Here is a 19,772-nt window from a genome sequence, read left to right as displayed (position 1 = left end):
ACTGCATCTTTTTTTGAGAAATAGTTGACCAGAACTGAACACAGAACTAGAGATCAGGGCATGCCATCTATTTATATAAAAGCATCATTACCTTTTTCAGCATTATTTTTCTGTTGCAACCTAGCATTTTGTTTGCTTTATTAACCACCACTGCACTTTAAACAGAAGCTTTCACTGATCTATGACCAATTTATTTGATCACGCACCCCCTTTATTTGTGTCTGTAGTCATTTATGTCCCCTCAACCCCAAGTACATATACTACTACCCAGCTCTGAAACAGAGTGGAGAGCACCCTGATCTGAAGGCAGCTGCTCGCCAGCAGCAGTGCAGAAGTAAGGGTGGCAATGTAAAAAGATATTCATGAATTTCATTTTTCACAGCAGACTTAGTGCCCCATTGCCACCCTTAGTTCTACATTGCTGCTGACACCCGCAGCCTGCTGCCTCCATGTGAGGAATACAGCAGGAGAGGAGGAGAGCCTGAGCCTAGGCTGCCTCCCAGTGAGGGATTGGGGTGGGGGGAGGAGAGCCCAAGCCCAGGTAGCAGGGCTCTGTCTGTCTCCGTTATTCCCACCTCCTTCTGTACAAACCCCCAACATCCAGGACTGACAACCAGAGCTCTTCACACTCACACAAAAAAAGCACACAGCTCACACCTTCCTTGACATATGCCCATGCCTCCCTTCAGAGGCCCACCTCATATTTTGAGAACCACTGATTTAGAGAGTAAGGTGCATGAATAGTTCAAATTATTGCTTCTAATTTAAATTATTAAATTTGTCAACCCTGAGTTTCATCTGCCATTGCTGGCTGCTCACCATCCTTAGTTTGGTCCCTCTGGAGTTTCTCAAAGTCTTCTCCAGTTATGACTCTCCTAAATAATCTTGTGTGATTTGCAAACATTGCCATCTCACTGCTAAGCCTCTTTTCCAGGTCATTAATAAATATACTATATCGAAAAGCCCATCTTGTCACATGGGTATAATTTGTACAGTCAGCTAATTTGCATGCAGCAATTTCATTGGTTGTGCAAGGAGATTTATGTTGATTTGTGCAGGTGGAGACTGAGGAGCATCTGCTGTGGTGAGGTGCTATATGTGTTTGGGGTTAGTATGCATGCTGGTTTTGTTTTATTGGTGGTTTTGAGGCACTGTGGCAATTGGGCCAAGAAATCCACCATCTGTTTTGTCTCCCTCATACAACTAATGAAATTGTTACATACAAATCAGCTATAGGGTAAGGGTGGTGATTGGTTGAGTTATCTAATATCACAGTGGTCTAGGCCTCTTGGCATGGCATAGCTACATGTCTTATTGTAGCTGAAACTCCATGCTGTCTCAGGGTGTCGATTGTAAGGTCAAAATGGCTGAGAATTTAATAGTTTGATGTAGATAAAGCAGAGTATATTTTCTACCCTCCACTTGTCTGGTACAGCAGCTCTTTTAATGATAAATTGCATATTTTTGTTAGCAACTCAGACCCTTCTTAAGTTCCTTGTACTCTGGTTATTTTTATCTGTAAAACACTGTGCATACCTGTGGCACTATATATATAATAAGAAAATATACTGAAACTGTTTGACTCTTGTATTTTCATATTAAATAATAATAATAATAATGCTTTGCACTTATAAGGCACCTTTCATCCAAGGATCTCCAAGCATATTAAAAAGGTGGGTAAATATTGTACCCCTTATACAGGTGGGGAAAGTAACGCACCTTTTGTAGGTCCTCTTTAATAAGTTAGTGGCAGAGCCACTGGTATCTTTATTTTTTATGATGTTTGATACAGTAAAGGTTATTGGTGATTGGAGGAAAGCGGATGATATACCAATTTTTGAAAAAGCTTGCAAGGGAGAGCTCTTAACTGCAGACCAATAACTGAATTCTGTCTGAGAGAACATATTGGAATGGTTTATTAGGGAAGAAATTGTGCATCACTTAGCTAAAAATTCACAAGTTCAATATCAATATATCATATCAAACAATACAGTATTTGATGACCAATGACTCACTTGTGCCTATGTGCTCCAAGGGATCTTCAGGTAACATTTTGCCACCAAGAGGAGTTTTATGTCTCTTGGAGTTCCCCATCCTCAAGGGAGCAGTATGTGCTCAGCCTGACTTGCTAGTGTGCAAAAAAGTGAATCCGCACATCTTTTGGCATGGCTGTCACCAAGCGTGGTACTGCAAGGAGTAGTCCTTACAACTGAGGAAAGTCCATGGACAGTATTGTGGCTGGGTTCTGTTCAGGGGATGAAAAGGTTGAGGAGGCTCTTGAACATAGGTACAGTGGCTGGTCACAGTCTTGCCCCAAATGAAATGAAAACAGGAGAGGTAGTTGACACGATGGAGGCTATAATGATTTCACTGGGTACTTGTGACGTGGAAGATGTTTTTCAGTCTCAGGAAACATGCATGTATATGAAGATATATACATTAAACGTATCCTGTTTTTTTTCATCTTTTCTCGGAGGTCAGATTTTCTAAACCTTATCATTTTTGTTGGTCAAATTTGGACTCTCTCCAGTCGGTCCACATCTTTCCAAAAGTGTGGTGCCCAATACTCCAGCTGAGGCCTCACCAGTGCTGAGTAGAGCAAGACAGTAACCTCTAGTGTCTTACATACAAAACTCTTGTCAATGCACTCCCAAATATTAGCCTTTTCCACAACTCCTTCACATTGTTGACTCATTCAATTTGTGATCCACTGTAACCACCAGATCTTTATCAACTGTACTACCACTTACCCAATTATTCCCCATTTTGTAGTTGTGCATTTGATTTTTCCTTCCTAAGTGAACTACTTTGCACTTGTCTTTATTGAATTTCATGTTGTGGATTTCAGACCAATTCTCCAATTGTCAGGGCAGTTTTGAATTCTAATCCTGTCCTCCAAAGTACTTGTAACCCATCCCATCTTGCTGTCATCTGCAGATTTGATAAGCATACTCTCTACTCCATTATCCAAGTAATTAATTATAATATTTAATAGTATCAGACCCAGGACTGACCTCTGTGGGGCCCCACTAGATACACCCTCACAGTCTGGCAGCAAACCGTTGGTAACTACACTTCGACTATGGTCTTTTAACCAGTTGTGCACCACCTTGTAGTAATTTCACTTTGGCCACATTTCCCTAGTTTGCTTATGAGAATGTCACATTGGACTGTGTCAAAAGTCTTACTAAAATCACATATAGCACATCATCTGCTTCCACCTTATCCAGTAACACTGTCAAAGAATAATGATGTAGAAGCAAATGCATAAATGAGTTTGAAGTAAAGTTGGATATATACTTGGAATTAAGTAACAAATGTAAGTGTATCTAGTAGGTAGAATAATGGACTGGGAGTGATGGGACTTCAGTTCCATTCCTGCATCTGCCACTGATTCACTGTGTGATTTTGAGAAAGTTGCTTAATCTGCCCATGCCTCAGTTTCCTCATCTATAGGGTGGGAATCATCCTAATTTTTTCTCAAGTAATAAAGTGCTTGGATGAAAGGCACTAAGAGCAAAGTACAATAATAATGTAAAAGAGGGGGAGGAATGGTTCTGTGCATAAGGCACTGCTTTGGGACTTTATGTTCACTTCGCTGCTCTGCCATAGACTTGCTCTATGGCAGAGCTTAACTTTATGCCTTCCCTACCCAGCCCTCCATACTGTTTCGCAACCATGTCGTGGCCCTCGGCCAAAAAGTTTGCCCATCCCTGCTTTAAACTCTGGTATCAATGTCAAGTTGGGTTTTTTTAACTGATGACTAAACATTCAATTTTCTGATTGAGTATCCTTTAAATACTATGCCATGGTATGTTGTTTAAAATTTTTCTTCAAATAAAAGCTAGAATTTTTCTGTCCCCCTGCTCATGTTTAGATGGGCCTGTTGAGCATGCCTCAGATCTACAATACCAAATGTGCCCAGGCTGACTTCTTCCCTTCATCTTTTCCTCTGCTGGTTGCTGTCTGTTTAGTTTCAGCTCTTCCGCTGTTTTACTAGTTAACAACCTCTTGAAGGGTTTGGAGGAAGGCATATGCAGTCAATAAAACAGTGAAACTGACTATACACAAAATGCTATCAAATGCACTAAGTACGCAAACTGAAAAAAGAGTATATTATTTTATGTAATCTCTTACCTTTTTTGTTCTAGTAATCTTGGGCATTACTTATAACAACTGTAGGTACAAATATTCAGATGGAAATGTGATTTTTCAAGTCGATGTTTTCCCTTTAAGTATTGTCAACAAAGAAATTATACAATTAAAAATAATTTTGACCATTAGTCTTGAAACAGGGGGTTAGATCTACTTGGAAAACATCTTGGAAAGTTGATTTAGGCTTTTGGAGTTTGTATCTTCTTTAGTCCATGTAAATATGACATATAAAAATAAGCTATATGAGTCCAAGTTACAGTTTTCAAAATAGTATGTCTAAAGATCCCTACATTCCTATTTAAACACTGAAATACAAGTGGCCTGACCTTCAGAAGCCCTGAATCCAAGAAAAGGCCTGATTTTCAAGCATGGTAGAGGTCCAGAAAAGCGGTACAGACAATTACTATCTCACAGACTAGAGGATTAATACCTTCATTAGCATAGAAAGTGTTGTTTTCACAAGTGATAAAACTCTCTCACTCTGGCTTTCTCTGCTTCTTTCTGCCTCTCATTCTCAGCCCAAAGAGCCGCCTGATCCAATTAAAGAAAGAGAAGCTGGAGTACACTCCTGGAGAGCATGAACATGGATTGTTCCCAGCTCCTATTCATGTTGGTGAGTACTTCATGTGTGTTTTCTATTGCTGAGAATCAAGTGCCACTCCTCAAGTTGGGGGTTAAACTTTTCCATTTAAATTTTCTGTTCTTTCTCTCCTTTTCCTCCCCATCTTTTTCTGCCTTTTTCTTGTAGGGTCACTCATTTCATCTACTCTTTAACTGTCAGAACTCATACTCACTCCTCTGTTCTCTGTGAACTGTCTTCAGCCTAACAGTTCAGACTGAAGGGCATTCTGTATGTTAGGTTTGTTTGTGTAGAAATGGCTTTGTAGCTCTTCAGTAACCAAAGTTTCTTGCCCCCAAAACTGTATCAAACTCATTTGATTCAGACTCTGAATGCTTTCATCATTCAGAGGTCTATGGGAACAAGATGGACTGGATGAGAAATACAATAAAAGCTTTTCTTTAATTATTGTTTGGATTTTACTGTTTGCAATTTTTCTGTTTAATCTGCATTATCAAGATCTTAATCTAGTTTTCCTCCTTTTTTTTAATCAGAAAATATTATATACTTTATTCTTTAAACATTATATACTTTGCTTAAATGTTGTACAATAATTTTCTTTTCAAACCAGCTGGAAACCAGTAAAATAATGAACACCTGTTACATCTCTAAAACAAAACACAAACATTAATAAATCCTTCCCACATACCTGTGAAGGTTTTTAGCTTCCACTTTCTAGATGAGGAAAGCGTAGGTATAGAGAGGTTAAGTCACTTGCTCTAAGTCACACAGGTTGAAATTCACCTTTGTGCAGAAGGCAAGTGCATACCTGTGCATCACTTCAGTCTTATTTTGAGAGTTTAAATAAGACTTAAGTGATGGATACGTCTTGTGCTGACTCTCTTTCACAAAGGTCAGTTTTACCCGCAATGTGCTAGTGGTAGCATTAGGATTAGAACTCAACAAATTCTTGGCTCTTAGTCACATACTCAGACAACTAGATTATACTGCTTCTTATTAGTTTATAGTTTGACATAGGACTTCCAGACTGAGGGCTTTCAGAAACAGGTCACTTCCCAGGATAGCAGCAACCAATCAAAAATGACTTTTGAACACAATTGTCTAGTGCATTGAGCAGAGCATGTAGGTTACTCCTGAGGACATTCTGCATGAAAAAATTTAAAATTCTGTGCACAATATTTTAAAATTCTGCAAATGTTATTTGTCAAATAAATGCGGAGGCTCCAGCATAGCACTGGGAAGCACAGGTCACCAGCTGCACAGAGGTGAGAGATCACAGGCCCTTCTTGGGGGGTTCTGGGTGCAAAGGTAATGGGACTTTGCGGGGGGGTCCAAGTGAAGGTGTTTGGGGTTCAATGAGGGGGGGAGTCTTGATGTGAGGGGTAGGGAGATTGGCCGGGGGGGGTCTCAGTGTGGGGGGCTCAGTACAGGGTTCAGATGCTGGGGGAGTGGTGCTTAGTAGGGTGGGGATCCAGGTGCCACTGGTTGGGGCTTGGTGGCGTGAGGATCTGGGTGGTCCAGATGCAGGGGGAGTGGGGCTTATCAGGGGGTTCTGAGTGCAGGGGTGTGAGGCTCAGCGGGAGGGTCTGGGGATGAGAGGGTTTGAACTCATGGGGGTTGGAAAGATGGGAGAGCAGCTCACTGTGCTGGGATCCTTCCCCCTGCAGCTGAGGAGCAAAAAGTGTCGGACGCAGAGCGGGAGAGGGAGTTTGCAGAGCTTCCTGCAGCCGGGGAAGAAATCTGGTGGTGGGTCTGACCTGGCCCTGGATATTGTGCAGGGGAAGAGGAAGTCCCATCCTCCTCAGACCAGCGCAGATTAGCAGCTGAGCCCAGCACAGAGTAGGAGCCACCAGCCGGGTCTTCCCCAGTTCCACCTCCTGACCCACAGTGATTCACATGTCTGCCAACTGCCCTGGGCACCCAAAACATGCTGTTGGGAGAGGGTTGCATGACCGCCCTTGTGTCTTCCCTTTGCTTCCCAATCAGAAAGTCATTTTTCTGCAGGGGAGCAAAGAAATATGTGGGGGACATCAATTTTGCACGTGGTCAGTGGTGCAGAATTCCCCCAGGATTAATAGGTGTAAACTCCCTGTGTTCTATTGATTTTTATTGCAACATTACACTGGGAAAAGGGGTTTGTAGGGAACTTTGCATTGTTCAGACAGAATGTTTATGCCATCAAATGTTTTTGTTTGATTAGAATGTCTACTTTAGCCAACTCCTTGTGTGTTGTGTTGTGAGTTAGCTTATTTAATGAAACAACAGCTGAAGGATATGATAGATCTTCATGTGTAAATCAATAACCATGAACTTTTAAGAATTCAGATTTCAGAATTAAAGATATTAACAAGATATCTGTGAACTTTCTCAATAAGTTCCTCCTTTTTTTATTAGTTCATGTGGCTTTGTCCCACAATTGAACTGTCTCTCTAGAGGCTCAGGTTTAGTATGCAATGCAATGATCCTTTTCTCTTTTTTCCACGCAAAGCCCCGACCTCCAGTTTATTTGTACCAGCAGACACAAACTTCTACAGTAAAGATAAGGCAGCTTTAATTACTCTGTATTGAGTAGCTGGAGAGTGGTTTAACTGCAGAATAGTGTTACAAGGTTTAATTCTCCCAGATAACTTTACTAGTGCCTGCTTAATGAGGGCTAGAGAATGTTCCATTTTCTCCAGGCTCAGTGCCAGGGCACTTGAAAGAGCCTTTTGTTTCACTCAGTGAGGTCATAGAAGTGAAAGCAAATTCCCAGCAGATTTAGCTGTTTCCTGGAACCTGCTGAGGATAAAAAAAGATTTGAAAATAAAAACTAATTTAAGAGTAAGTTGTAAGGAAAACATTACAATTTTTATTTTCCAGTTTTCTCAGTGATGGAGATATGCATTTGAATCTAATTTAAACCACAACAATTATTGCTAGAGGAACATGAAGAGGCTTGATTAGATCCAGGAAAGCCAGGATGTTTGGGCACTGGGCTGACACTTTATATTTATTCACTCCTTTTGGTTTCAGATCTGTGCAACGATATCCCAACAAAATGGCAGGACAACATTTTAATCTTAATTTTGAAAGTCCTGGTGTTTGCAGTGTCAAACCCTGACACTTGTAGTAGCCAGGTTCTTCATGGCAGAAACTTTGCTTACACTAAGAAATTGAACTATTTCTGAACATGTTTTTTCAATACCATGTCCCCTTGAAACATTATTAGGAATGGCCTTGTCAAATCGACACTTAACATTTAAGCCACCGTTAATACCAGTTCATAGTAACCAATTACTGAACGTCATTTTCAGCACTGGTTCATATTCTTAGGGTGTAATAGGCTTGAGAGTTAGTACATTAGACCCTAATGGATTCTCTTGACCCCTCTGGTCTATTGTGTAAATTAGGCTTGTGGAAACTTTTTGTATATATTTGTTATCTGTGCTAGATCATTCTAGTTCTTTGGGCACAGTAATGAGAATTAAAGAGAGAGTATCAAACTTTATTTGAGATTTCCTAGTTAGAAGTTACTGATGAATAATGTATGAGACAAAGCTTCTCTGCTCCAGTCAGATAGCTGTTTTCCTTAGTAAGTCTCCTTAAGTAACTTCATTTCTGGAAGTTACAACAGATTTGTACTATGCAGTATCTGTGTCCTCTACTAACTGTTTGACACCAGCTGTTGAAATAGGAAGGAATATCTCTTACACAAAAACAGTGGGATGGGCTGTAGATACCTCTCCAAAAAGAACATTTGTACAACAGGTTTTATTCAGGTCACTTATATTGGTTAGGAAAGAGGAAATGATATGAAGATGTGGAGCTTGGAGTCAGGAAGCACTTCATATATACTGAAACCCTGCACTGCATAGGCAGATACGATTGTTTTTAGAGATCTCCTTGTTAAATTATGCAGCATAATGCCAGCAAAAGAGACATTCACTGTCTCATTGGTTAAGAAATCAAGTCTGGTCAGAGTTCTGGAATTCTTGTCTAGATACTTAAGAACCAACCCAGCCACTATCTTGTCTCTCTTTACAAAGTGTAATTCAGTGCAAACTGTTCTGTCTCTTCCATCCATCCTCTCTTCTCTTCATTGTACGATTTAGTAAATCAAAAGTGCTTAAAGAATTCCTCTTTTCTTCCAACATCTTTTTTCATGTCATATAATAAACAGTATATACATAGTAATAGTCTTAGTGCTCACTTCGGTAAAATAAGTAGGGGAAAAATGTGCCTTCCTGAGAAAATCTGACTGGATAAAACCTAATGTAAAATAGATTGAATGCCTAAGAACACTATTCACTTTCTACATGCCATATATTTTAGTACACCCAATTGTATTGCCCACCTAAGTTCTATATACCGGGAGCAAGGGAAGCACTGATGGGGTCTCAGCTGATTCTTAGGCGCATCCAATTGAGGACTTTATCGAGATGACTTGGTCAGATTTTCCAGAAGAATGGACAGCATCAGTGCAGAAGGGACAGCATCGGTTACTTGTTTTACAGACATCTCACATTGATAGGAAGTACATTTTTAATGAGGATTGGCAACATAAATTCTCCACAGTGTTTCTCTGACGGAGGGCAGGGCTTCATGGATCAGAAAAGTTCACTTTGAGTCTGGCTGGGAAAAAATCCAGGATAGTCTCACCTTTTGGAAATTTAACTGAGATCCCATTTCAGTGCATTCATGGGTGGGGGGCGGGGAGGGGGGAGAGACTCATCCTCTACATACTAGTACATTGTTTGGAGAAAGGGAGTTTTGAAGAGCAAATGTCAGGATGAAGTCCTGACCTAAAAGCACAACAATGAAAATTGCTAGTGGAAAGGATCTGTTACTGCACTCTTGGATCACCAGGACCCCATTGTACACACTGTCCCAGTAATAACATTGAGATGTTACAATGTGAAAAATACTGCAAAACCAGAGTAGGTACCTTCTTGAGGAAAATAGATTTTTGAAGATTAAAAGGTAAGTCTTTTTATATCTGTAAAATGTATTCTGGCCTTCCAGTTTCTTGCTTTACAATGACCTCTACTGTGAGAACCCCTGCAGAGTTCCTGGCGTTGTCAGGAGTTTAGCTGCAAACAGCAGAGTTTTATGATCTCTCTCTAAGGCCAGTCATCAAAGTACAGTTTAAGTCCCCTCTCTGCAGAAAGCAGAGTGCCTTTCCCCTCTCACCTTCCCCAGCAAACCAATCTTCATATTTGGAAGTACAGTTTATGTGACCCTACTTAAGAGGCTAATGGAAAAGATCTGTTACTGCACTGTTGGGTCACCAGGACCCCACTGCACACACTGTCCCAGTAATAACACTGAGGATGTTACAATGTGAAAAAAACTCATTCAGTACCCATAAGAATAAACCTAGCTGTGGCACTAGAGGAAAGCCAACAACACCAGCATGTTTTGAAGGATTCTTTACTGACATGTTTCCTGTGTTGCCCCTAATAAACAAAATGTTCTTTGAGGATTTCTGCTGTTCTGCCTTTTACTATTTTCAGAGACTGAGGGGCTCTGTCAGAATTTGGGCTCTGTGCCCATTCGTGGCCCTCTTTCCTCATGAGTATATGTGAATGAGTGTGTGACATATAAACCATTTTGTTTCAGGGAAGTATCTGAGACAGAAGAGAATAGATTTCCAGCTGCCCTACGACATCCTCTGGCAGTGGAAACATAATCAGGTACAAGACAAAAATGTTACTAAGTGGTAAGATTGCATTCAGAAATGCTAGAAATAGACGAGGGTTCTTATACCACAGCTACAGTTACGTTTTCTGAATATTGGTAAATATTCATGTTGACATTAATGAGAAAAAATAATAATTTGCATGTATATATTTAATGTGAACAATTTCCATTTTTCCCTTCCCTGCAAAATAGCAGCGGTCCACTGGGTTTCTGAAAAAGCCCATCTTTAATTTTGCAATGGACTTTTGTTTTGGAAGCCCGCCTACTTTTTATAAGGATCTTGTTTTAGACGCGCCTCAGGAGAATTCAGATGTACTGCCAAGAGCACTGAGAAATTTCAGGCTTTATTTTTCTTGAATCAGTCCCAGCAGAATGGAATTTATTTTTCATTTGCAAGCTGAAATTTTCATACTGAGTGGACTGGAGAGAGTGTCTAACAGTTACATACTTTAAAGATCTTTAAAAAGAATAGGAGTACTTGTGGCATCTTAAAGACTAACAAATTTATTTGAGCATAAGTTTTCGTGGGCTACAGCCCACTTCATCGGATGCATGCAGTGGAAAATACAGTAGGAAAATACATATATATACACACACAGAGAACATGAAACAATGGGTGTTACCACACACACTCTAACGAGAGTGATCAGTTAAGGTGAGCTATTATCAGCAGGAGAGAAAAAATATTTTTGTAATGGTAATCAAAATGGTCCATTTGCAGCAGTTGACAGGAAGGTATGAGGAACAGTGGGGCGATGGGGGGGGAAATAAACATGGGAAAATAGTTGTAGATGTGCAGGTGAACAAGCCTCTGATAGTGTGAATCACCAATGTGATATATGCCATCATGTGCCAGCAATGCTCCTCTGCCATGTACATTGGCCAAACCGGACAGTCTCTACGTAAAAGAATAAATGGACGCAAATCAGATGTCAAGAATTGTAATATTCAAAAACCAGTCGGAGAACACTTCAGTCTCCCTGGTCACTCGATTACAGACCTAAAAGTCGCAATATTACAACAAAAAAACTTCAAAACCAGACTCCAACGAGAGACTGCTGAATTGGAATTAATTTGCAAAATGGACACCATTAAATTAGGCTTGAATAAAGACTGGGAGTGGATGGGTCATTACACGAAGTAAAACTATTTCCCCATGTTTATTCCCCCACACATACTGTTCCTCACACCTTCCTGTCAACTGCTGCAAATGGACCATTTTGATTACCACTATAAAAAGATTTTTTTCTCTCCAGCTGATAATAGCTCACCTTAACTGATGACTCTCGTTAGAGAGTGTATGGTAACACCAGTTGTTTCATGTTCTGTGTGTGTGTATATATATATCTTCTGTGACAGACCCAGGCCAGTGGGGTACAGGAGTCTGGTAGAGGTCAAATATACTGGTCACTGTCTGAGTAGTTTTCTGTTCCCTGAGTGGCCAGAGCAGGGGCTGCACTAGAGTAATCAGGAACCTGCTAGAACCAATTCAGGCAGACAAACTGATTAGAACACCTGCAGCCAATCAAGGCAGGCTAATCAGGGCACCTGGGTTTAAAAAGGAGCTCACTCCAGTCAGGAAGGGGGGAGCCAGAGGAGAGGAAATGTGTGTGAGGAGCGGGGAGCAAGAGGCTCAAGGAGCTGAGAGTAAGAGGCTGTGCTGCTGGAGGACTAAGGAGTACAAGCGTTATCAGACACCAGGAGGAAGATCCTGTAGTAAGGATAAAGAAGGTGTTTGGAGGAGGTCATGGGGAAGTAGCCCAGGGAGGTGTAGCTGTCATGCAGCTGTTACAGGAGGTACTATAGACAGCTGCAATCCACAGGGCCCTGGTCTGGAACCCGGAGTAGAGGGCGAGCCCAGGTTCTCCCTAAACCCCCCAACTCCTGATCAGACACAGGAGGAGTTGACCCACACTGTGGGGAAGATCACTGAGGTCAGCAAATCTGCCAATAAGTGCAGGACCCACAAAGGTAGAGGAGAAACTTTGTCATACTTCCTACTGTATTTTCCAGTGTATGCGTCCAATGAAGTGGGCTGTAGCCCACGAAAGCTTATGCTCAAATAAATTTATTAGTCTCTAAGGTGCCACAAGTACTGCTGTTCTTTTTGCGGATACAGACTAACACGGCTGCTACTCTGAAACCTTTAAAAAGAATGTAAGACTAAAAATAGGGTTTTCTTTTCTTTTTCTTAACTGAGAAGTCTTCACAGGTGATTTAACACAGGCAGGGTAAATCCATCTCCAAATCCACAGCAAGAAATGAGCTCTAGGAGATGTAACCTTGCCATGTAAATAAACTAAACAAATTCCCAAGGTAGTGTGGCTCATCAGAATACCACCAAAGGCTAATCTTAAAATAATGAAAGCTGTTAACATTCTACTTGGAGAGAGTTCCTGGCTTCGACTTTAAGATTATCTACCTCTATCTATATATTATCTATAGTATAATATTGCATAGTTAAAAATTGTATACACTCCTTATGCACCTAATATCTGAACACTTATAGAATCATTTTGTAATATGATATCTGAGACATTTGGTACTGAAAGGGGCTACTAGTAAAGTACACACAAAAAGTAAATTGTAATTTTTCTTTTAAAACACAATTAAAAGAAGAAGTAATTAATGTTCTTCTTCGAGTGGTTGCTGATATCGATTCCAGTTAGGTGTGCGCGCACCGCGTGCACGCTCGTCAGAAGGTTTTTACCCTAGCAACACTCGGTGGGTCGGCTGGGCGCCCCCTGGAGTGGCGCCGCTATGGCAATGGATATATACCCCTGCCAACCCAACGGCCCTTCAGTTCCTTCTTACCGCCCGTGACGGTCATTGGAACTGTGGAGCGTGGCTTTGCTGATTTCCACATCCCTAGCTACTCGTAGTTCTTTGCTGTTACTGTGTGTATAGTTCGAGTTCTTGTAGTTATAGTTAGTATTAGTTGTTGTCTTTATAGTTAGTGTATATAGTTTAAGGAGGGATCGGGGATTAGCCCCTTTCCTCCGCCCCGGTGCAGGCCCATGCCCAAGGCACCGGGATTCAAACTGTGCTCTGCGTGCCAAAAGCCGATGCCAATAGGGGATCCCCACGACTCCTGCCTCAAGTGCCATGGGGAATCCCACCTTCCTGATAAGTGCTGCATCTGCAAGTCATTTAAACCAAGGACGAAGAAGGAGCGGGACTTTCGACTGAAACAACTCCTCATAGAGTTGGCACTTAGTCCTGCAGCGTCGGCACCGAGCGCCCAACAGACTGCTTTGGTCAGGAGCGCCCCTTTGGCCCCAGACCGCTCCGGTACCGAGAAGGAGTCCCGGCACTGACATCTGCTCGGTGCCGCTCCCTGTCCTGGAGACCCGAGAAGCAACATAGCATTTCAACTTCTGCTCCACGGAAGGAGCGCTCTTCCGAGACGGTTTGTCCGGCACCATCATCTGCCGCGGCACCGTCGACTGTGGCACCACAGATTGCGGCTCCGCCAAGCTCGGCACCGTCGATTCCTGTCCCACAAGGGCCGTTGAGTCCGATGCCTGACAGCTCCCCGACTCATGCTGTGGTTGAGCTTGCCCTCCCTTGTACACTGGAGACCTTCTCCACGTCAAGGGAGCTCATCGCAATGACGGAGTCAACACGGCCTCAACCCCCAGCACCACCGGTGCGGGTCATACAATCCATCGGCAAGCCGGCCATGATAAGACCTCCTTCCGTTGGTCCACCAGAGAGATGTCATTCAAGATCCCAGTCTCGCAGACGCTCTCGATCGTGCCGTTCCCGCTCCCGGCACCGCTCACAGTCCCGGTGCCGCTCTCCATCGCGGTACCGGTCGCACTTGCGGCACCGTTGGACATCTCGTTCGCCGGACAGATACTCCTGGTACCAGTCCGGCTCACAGCACCAGTCTTGGCACCGTGTATCCCGCAGTCGCTCCAGACGGAGGGACTCGAGATCTCGGTCGACCTCATAGACTCATAGACTCTAGGACTGGAAGGGACCTCGAGAGGTCATCGAGTCCAGTCCCCTGCCCTCATGGCAGGACCAAATACTGTCTAGACCATCCCTAATAGACATTTATCTAACCTACTCTTAAATATCTCCAGAGATGGAGATTCCACAACTTCCCTAGGCAATCTATTCCAGTGTTTAACTACCCTGACAGTTAGGAACTTTTTCCTAATGTCCAACCTAAATCTTCCTTGCTGCAGTTTAAGCCCATTGCTTCTTGTTCTATCATTGGAGGCTAAGGTGAACAAGTTTTCTCCCTCCTCCTGATGACACCCTTTTAGATACCTGAAAACTGCTATCATGTCCCCTCTCAGTCTTCTCTTTTCCAAACTAAACAAACCCAATTCCTTCAGCCTTCCTTCATAGGTCATGTTCTCAAGACCTTTAATCATTCTTGTTGCTCTTCTCTGGACCCTCTCCAATTTCTCCACATCTTTCTTGAAATGCGGTGCCCAGAATTGGACACAATACTCCAGTTGAGGCCTAACCAGCGCAGAGTAAAGTGGAAGAATGACTTCTCGTGTCTTGTTTACAACACACCTGTTAATGCTCCGGAACCTCCCGGCTCCGATACGGTAGAAGGTCCCGGTCTCGCTCGCGGTACCGTTATATCTCCCGGGCCCAAGCATCGAGAACAGTGGCTCCCTCCCAGGGCCTATCGGCACCACCGTGGCCTTCCAGACACACATCGGTGTCATCGCAGGCTGGTAGCGTATCCTATCATCAGGAGCGTGACTCTGACGTCCCCAGCCATATATTCTCAGAGAGACAGAGCCACGAGCAAGGGCCTCATCACTGGTCCTTCTGGACACCATGGGCATACCACCAATGGCAAGGTACACCATCAGTGGCTCAACGGTCGACACCGTCAGAACACCGGGTATAAGAGGCGACAGTAAGCCGCCCACCCCCACAGGCACGGCTGAGGCTCTAATTCCATCTGCAGTCACCAAGGTTCCACCGGATGCAGATGATGCCCCTCAAGTACAGGAGCCACCACAGGACCCTTTGGTCCCGGGCCTCTCCTCCTCCTCCTCACCTGATGAGGCAGTGGCGGGGACATCCTCTTCATGCCCTCCACCAATTGACCTCAGGGCCCATTAGGACCTTTTGAGGCGAGTGGCTCAGAATATGAACTTGCAGGTGGAGGAGGTCCCTCAAATAGAGGACCCGGTCGTGGACATCCTATCAGCTGATGCACTTACCAGAGTCGCTCTTCCGTTCATCCGCACGGTACAGGCTAATGCGGACACCATTTGGCAATCCCCAGCTTCAATTCCACCTACAGCAAGGGGAGTAGAGAGAGAATATATGGTCCCCTCAAAGGGGTATGAATATCTCTACACTCACCCACCTCCTTGCTCTCTAGTTGTCCAATTGGTGAACGAACGGGAGCGTCATGGCCAACAAGCCATGGCTCCTAAGTCAAAGGAGGCTAGGCGCATGGACCTCCTAGGCCGCAAAATATACTCAGCCGGGGGCCTCCAACTTAGGGTGGCGAACCAACAAACCCTCCTAAGTAGGTATAACTTTAACACTTGAGTCTCCTTGGGGAAGTTTACGGACCTTCTTCCCCAGGAGTCCCATCAAGAATTCACTGCCCTACTTGAGGAGGGTAAAAAGGTAGCGAGAACCTCCCTCCAGGCCTCTCTGGATGCAGCGAACTCTGCAGCCAGAACTCTGGCGTCAGGAGTGACGATGAGGCGTATCTCCTGGTTCCAGGTATCAGGCCTTCCCCTTGAATTGCAACAAACTATTCAGGATTTACCCTTCGAAGGCCAGGGCCTTTTCTCAGACAAGACTGACCCCAGGTTGAAAAGTCTGAAGGACAATCACGTTATAATGCGCTTGCTGGGTATGCACACGCCAGTGACCCAAACGCAGGACCTTCCGGCCCCAGCTACACCGTCCTTATGCCCAGCCTAGGCTGCGTCAGGACGTTACCAGAAGGCGTGGCAGGGGGAATCATCTGAGACAGTCTGGCCCTCAAGGACCTCAAAATCAGGCACCCCCTAAACCACCAGTGGGGCCGAAGCAGAACTTTTGATGGGACGCCCGAGGACGGCTCACCAGTTACCCTACCGGATCCTTCTCCTCCCTTTTTTAATCATCTCTCCCAATTCCTCCCTGCCTGGTCCCAGCCAGCTTCAGATCGTTGGGTCCTGCACACAGTGGAAGGGGGATACCACCTCCAGTTTGCTTCAACCCTGCCTTCCCACCCTCCCTACCCATCCCTCTTCAGGGACCCCTCTCACAAGCAATTCCTCTTAGAAGAGATCCAGTCGCTCCTAGCCATGGGAGCCATAGAGGAGATTCCAAAGGACATGAGAGGCAAGGGGTTTTATTCCCGCTACTTCTTAATCCCCAAGGTAAAGGAAGGTCTACGACCAATCCTAGACCTTCGAGAACTCAACAAATTCTTGATAAAGCTGAAGTTCCGCATGGTATCCCTGGGGACCATTATCCCGTCCCTGGATCCGGGAGACTGGTATGCCGCCCTCGATACGAAAGATGCGTATTTATCCACCACACAGATGGTACCTCCGTTTTGTGGTCAACCACCAACACTTTCAGTTCACTGTACTTCCGTTTGGCCTTTCTGCAGCTCCGCGTGTCTTCACAAAATGCATGGCTGTAGTCGCTGCCTCCCTCCGGTGTCGTTGAGTACACGTCTACCTGTATCTCGACAATTGGCTCATTCGAGGGACTTCCCAGTGGCAAGTATCACAGCACCTACACATGGTCAGAGACCTCTTCGGGAGCCTAGGCCTCATGATCAACACAGAAAAGTCTACTCTCATACCCACGAAGAGAATAGACTTCATTGGAGTGGTTCTGGACTCCAATCTGGCCAGAGCCTGCCTCCCGCAGTCACATTTTCAGGCAATGGCTTCAATAATCCGAAGTCTTCAGACCTTCCCGACAACGTCGGTGTGCACGTGCCTCAGCCTAGTAGGTCACATAGCCTCCTGCACCTTCGTGACCAAGCACGCCAAGCTACGCCTCCGTCCCTTCCAAGCCTGGCTTGCTTCAGTATACCAACCACGCAGAGACAGCCTGGACTCAGTGCTCACTATCCCCAGGAAGGTTCTGGGCTCCCTAATCTTGGTGGCTAGACCCCACTCTAGTCTGTGCAGGGATGCCATTCCACCCACCACAACCCTCGATGGCCCTAACCATGGACGCGTCATCTCTGGGTTGGGGTGCCCACCTTGGGGGCCTTCGCACTCAAGGCCTCTGGTCGCCCCAAGAACTGGCCTTACACATTAATGTGCGGGAGCTGAGAGCAGTCCGTCTAGCATGCCAAGTGTTTCGAGACCATCTCCAAGGCCATTGTTTATCAGTGTTCACGGACAACACAACGGCCATGTTTTACATAAACAAGCAGGGCGGAGCATGCTCCTCCCTCCTTTGTCAAGAAGCCGTCCACCTTTGGAACTTTTGCGTAGCCCATTCAATCGAATTGGTAGCGTCTTTTCTCCCAGGAGTCCAGAACACTCTGGCGGATCACCTCAGCAGATCCTTCCTGTCTCACGAGTGGTCAATTCGTCCGGACGTCATCCATTCTGTTTTCCGGAAGTGGGGCTTTTCCCACATAGATCTCTTTGCCTCCCAAGAGAACAGGAAATTCCAGGTGTTCTGCTCCTTCCAGGGACACTCCCCGGGCTCCCTCTCAGACACATTTCTGATCCTGTGGAACAGGCACCTACTTTATGCCTTCCCACCGTTTCCACTCGTCCACAGAGTTCTACTGAAGCTCTGCAGGGACAGCGTCCATCTGATCCTGATTGCTCCAGCATGGCCAAGGCAGCACTGGTACACCACGTTGTTTGACCTCTCAGTGGCAGACCCGATTCCCCTGCCACTCTGGCCGGACCTCATAACTCAGGACTTCGGCAGGCTTCACCATCCGGACCTGCAGTCCCTTCATCTCACAGCATGATTGCTGCGTGGTTGAGCCAGTCTGAATTGCATTGCTCTGCCTCGGTCCAGCAGGTGCTCTTGGGCAGTAGGAAGCCTTCCACTAGGATGACATATCTCGCCAAGTGGAAGCGTTTCTCCTGTTGGTGCGCTCAGCGTAACTTAGTCCCCAGACAGGTGTCCGTTCCCACTGTCCTGGACTACCTCTGGTCCCTAAAAGAGCAGGGCCTAGTGGTCTCTTCCATAAAGGTGCATCTGGCAGCCATTTACGCCTTCCATCCAGGGGAAAATGACCGATCAATCTTCTCTCACCCTATAGTTTCAAGGTTCCTCAAAGGATTGGAACGTTTGTATCCTCAAGTTAGATGCCCGACCCCTACCTGAGATCTAAACCTGGTGCTAGCTAAGCTTATGGGTGCTCCTTTCGAACCACTGGCTACCTGCTCGCTGCTGTACCTTTCCTGGAAGACAGTCTTCCTCGTCACTATTACTTTGGCGAGACGAATATCTGAGCTTCAGGCTTTGACAGCAGACTCCCCACTCACAGTATTCCATAAGGACAAGGTACAGCTGCGACCACACCCCTCTTTCCTCCCTAAGGTGGTGTCCACCTTTCATGTCAACCAAGACATCTTCCTCACAGTCTTCTTCCCGAAGCCGCACCCATCGCGTCGGGAACAACAGCTACACACCCTGGATGTCCGCAGGGCTCTCACCTTTTATATCGAGAGAACCAAACCCTTCCGAAGGTCACGTCAGCTCTTTGTAGCTGTTGCAGACCGGATGAGAGGCCTACCGGTCTCTTCCCAACGGATTTCATCTTGGGTAACATCCTGCATCCGCACATGCTATGAATTGGCTCACATTCCGGCTAGCCACCTCAGTGCCCATTCTACTCGGGTGCAAGCTTCGTCTGCTGCCTTCCCGGCCCATGTCCCCATCCAGGAAATATGTCGGGCAGCTACCTGGTCATCGATTCACACCTTTGCCGCACATTACGCATTAGTTCAACAGTCCAGAGATGATGCAGCATTTGGCTCAGCAGTTTTGTGTTCTGCAACATCTCACTCCGACCCCATCGCCTAGGTAAGGCTTGGGAATCACCTAATTGTAATCAATATGAGCAAGCACTCGAAGAAGAAAAGACAGTTACTCACCTTTGTAACTGTTGTTCTTCGAGATGTGTTGCTCATATCCATTCCAAACCCACCGTCCTTCCCCTCTGTCAGAGTAGCCGGCAAGTAGGAACTGAAGAGCTGTTGGGTTGGCAGGCGTATATTTCCAGCACCATAACAGCACCACTCCAGGGGGCGCCCAGCTGACCCACTGAGTGTTGCTAGGGTAAAAATCTTCCGACAAACGTGCACGTGGCGCGCACACGCCTAATTGGAATGGATATGAGCAACACATCTCGAAGAACAACAGTTACAAAGGTGAGTAA

General features: G+C 45.0%; 1 protein-coding gene across 7 annotated transcripts in view; it reads left to right on the top strand.

The window, feature by feature from the left end:
- ASH1L (ASH1 like histone lysine methyltransferase) overlaps positions 1 to 19,772 on the top strand; it is a 170,435-nt gene that overhangs the window by 117,531 nt on the left and 33,132 nt on the right. For all 7 annotated transcript variants that reach the window (XM_050930024.1, XM_050930030.1, XM_050930029.1 and 4 more), the window contains 2 exons: positions 4,674 to 4,768; positions 10,334 to 10,407. In XM_050930024.1, the coding sequence (XP_050785981.1) occupies positions 4,674 to 4,768; positions 10,334 to 10,407 (169 nt within the window). The remainder of the gene's footprint in view (positions 1 to 4,673; positions 4,769 to 10,333; positions 10,408 to 19,772) is intronic.

This window comes from Gopherus flavomarginatus, chromosome 20 (genome assembly GCF_025201925.1).
Source record: "Gopherus flavomarginatus isolate rGopFla2 chromosome 20, rGopFla2.mat.asm, whole genome shotgun sequence".
Lineage (NCBI taxonomy): Eukaryota > Metazoa > Chordata > Testudines > Testudinidae > Gopherus > Gopherus flavomarginatus.
Note: the sequence above shows the minus strand (reverse complement) of the source record. Positions and strands in the feature narration are given on the sequence as shown.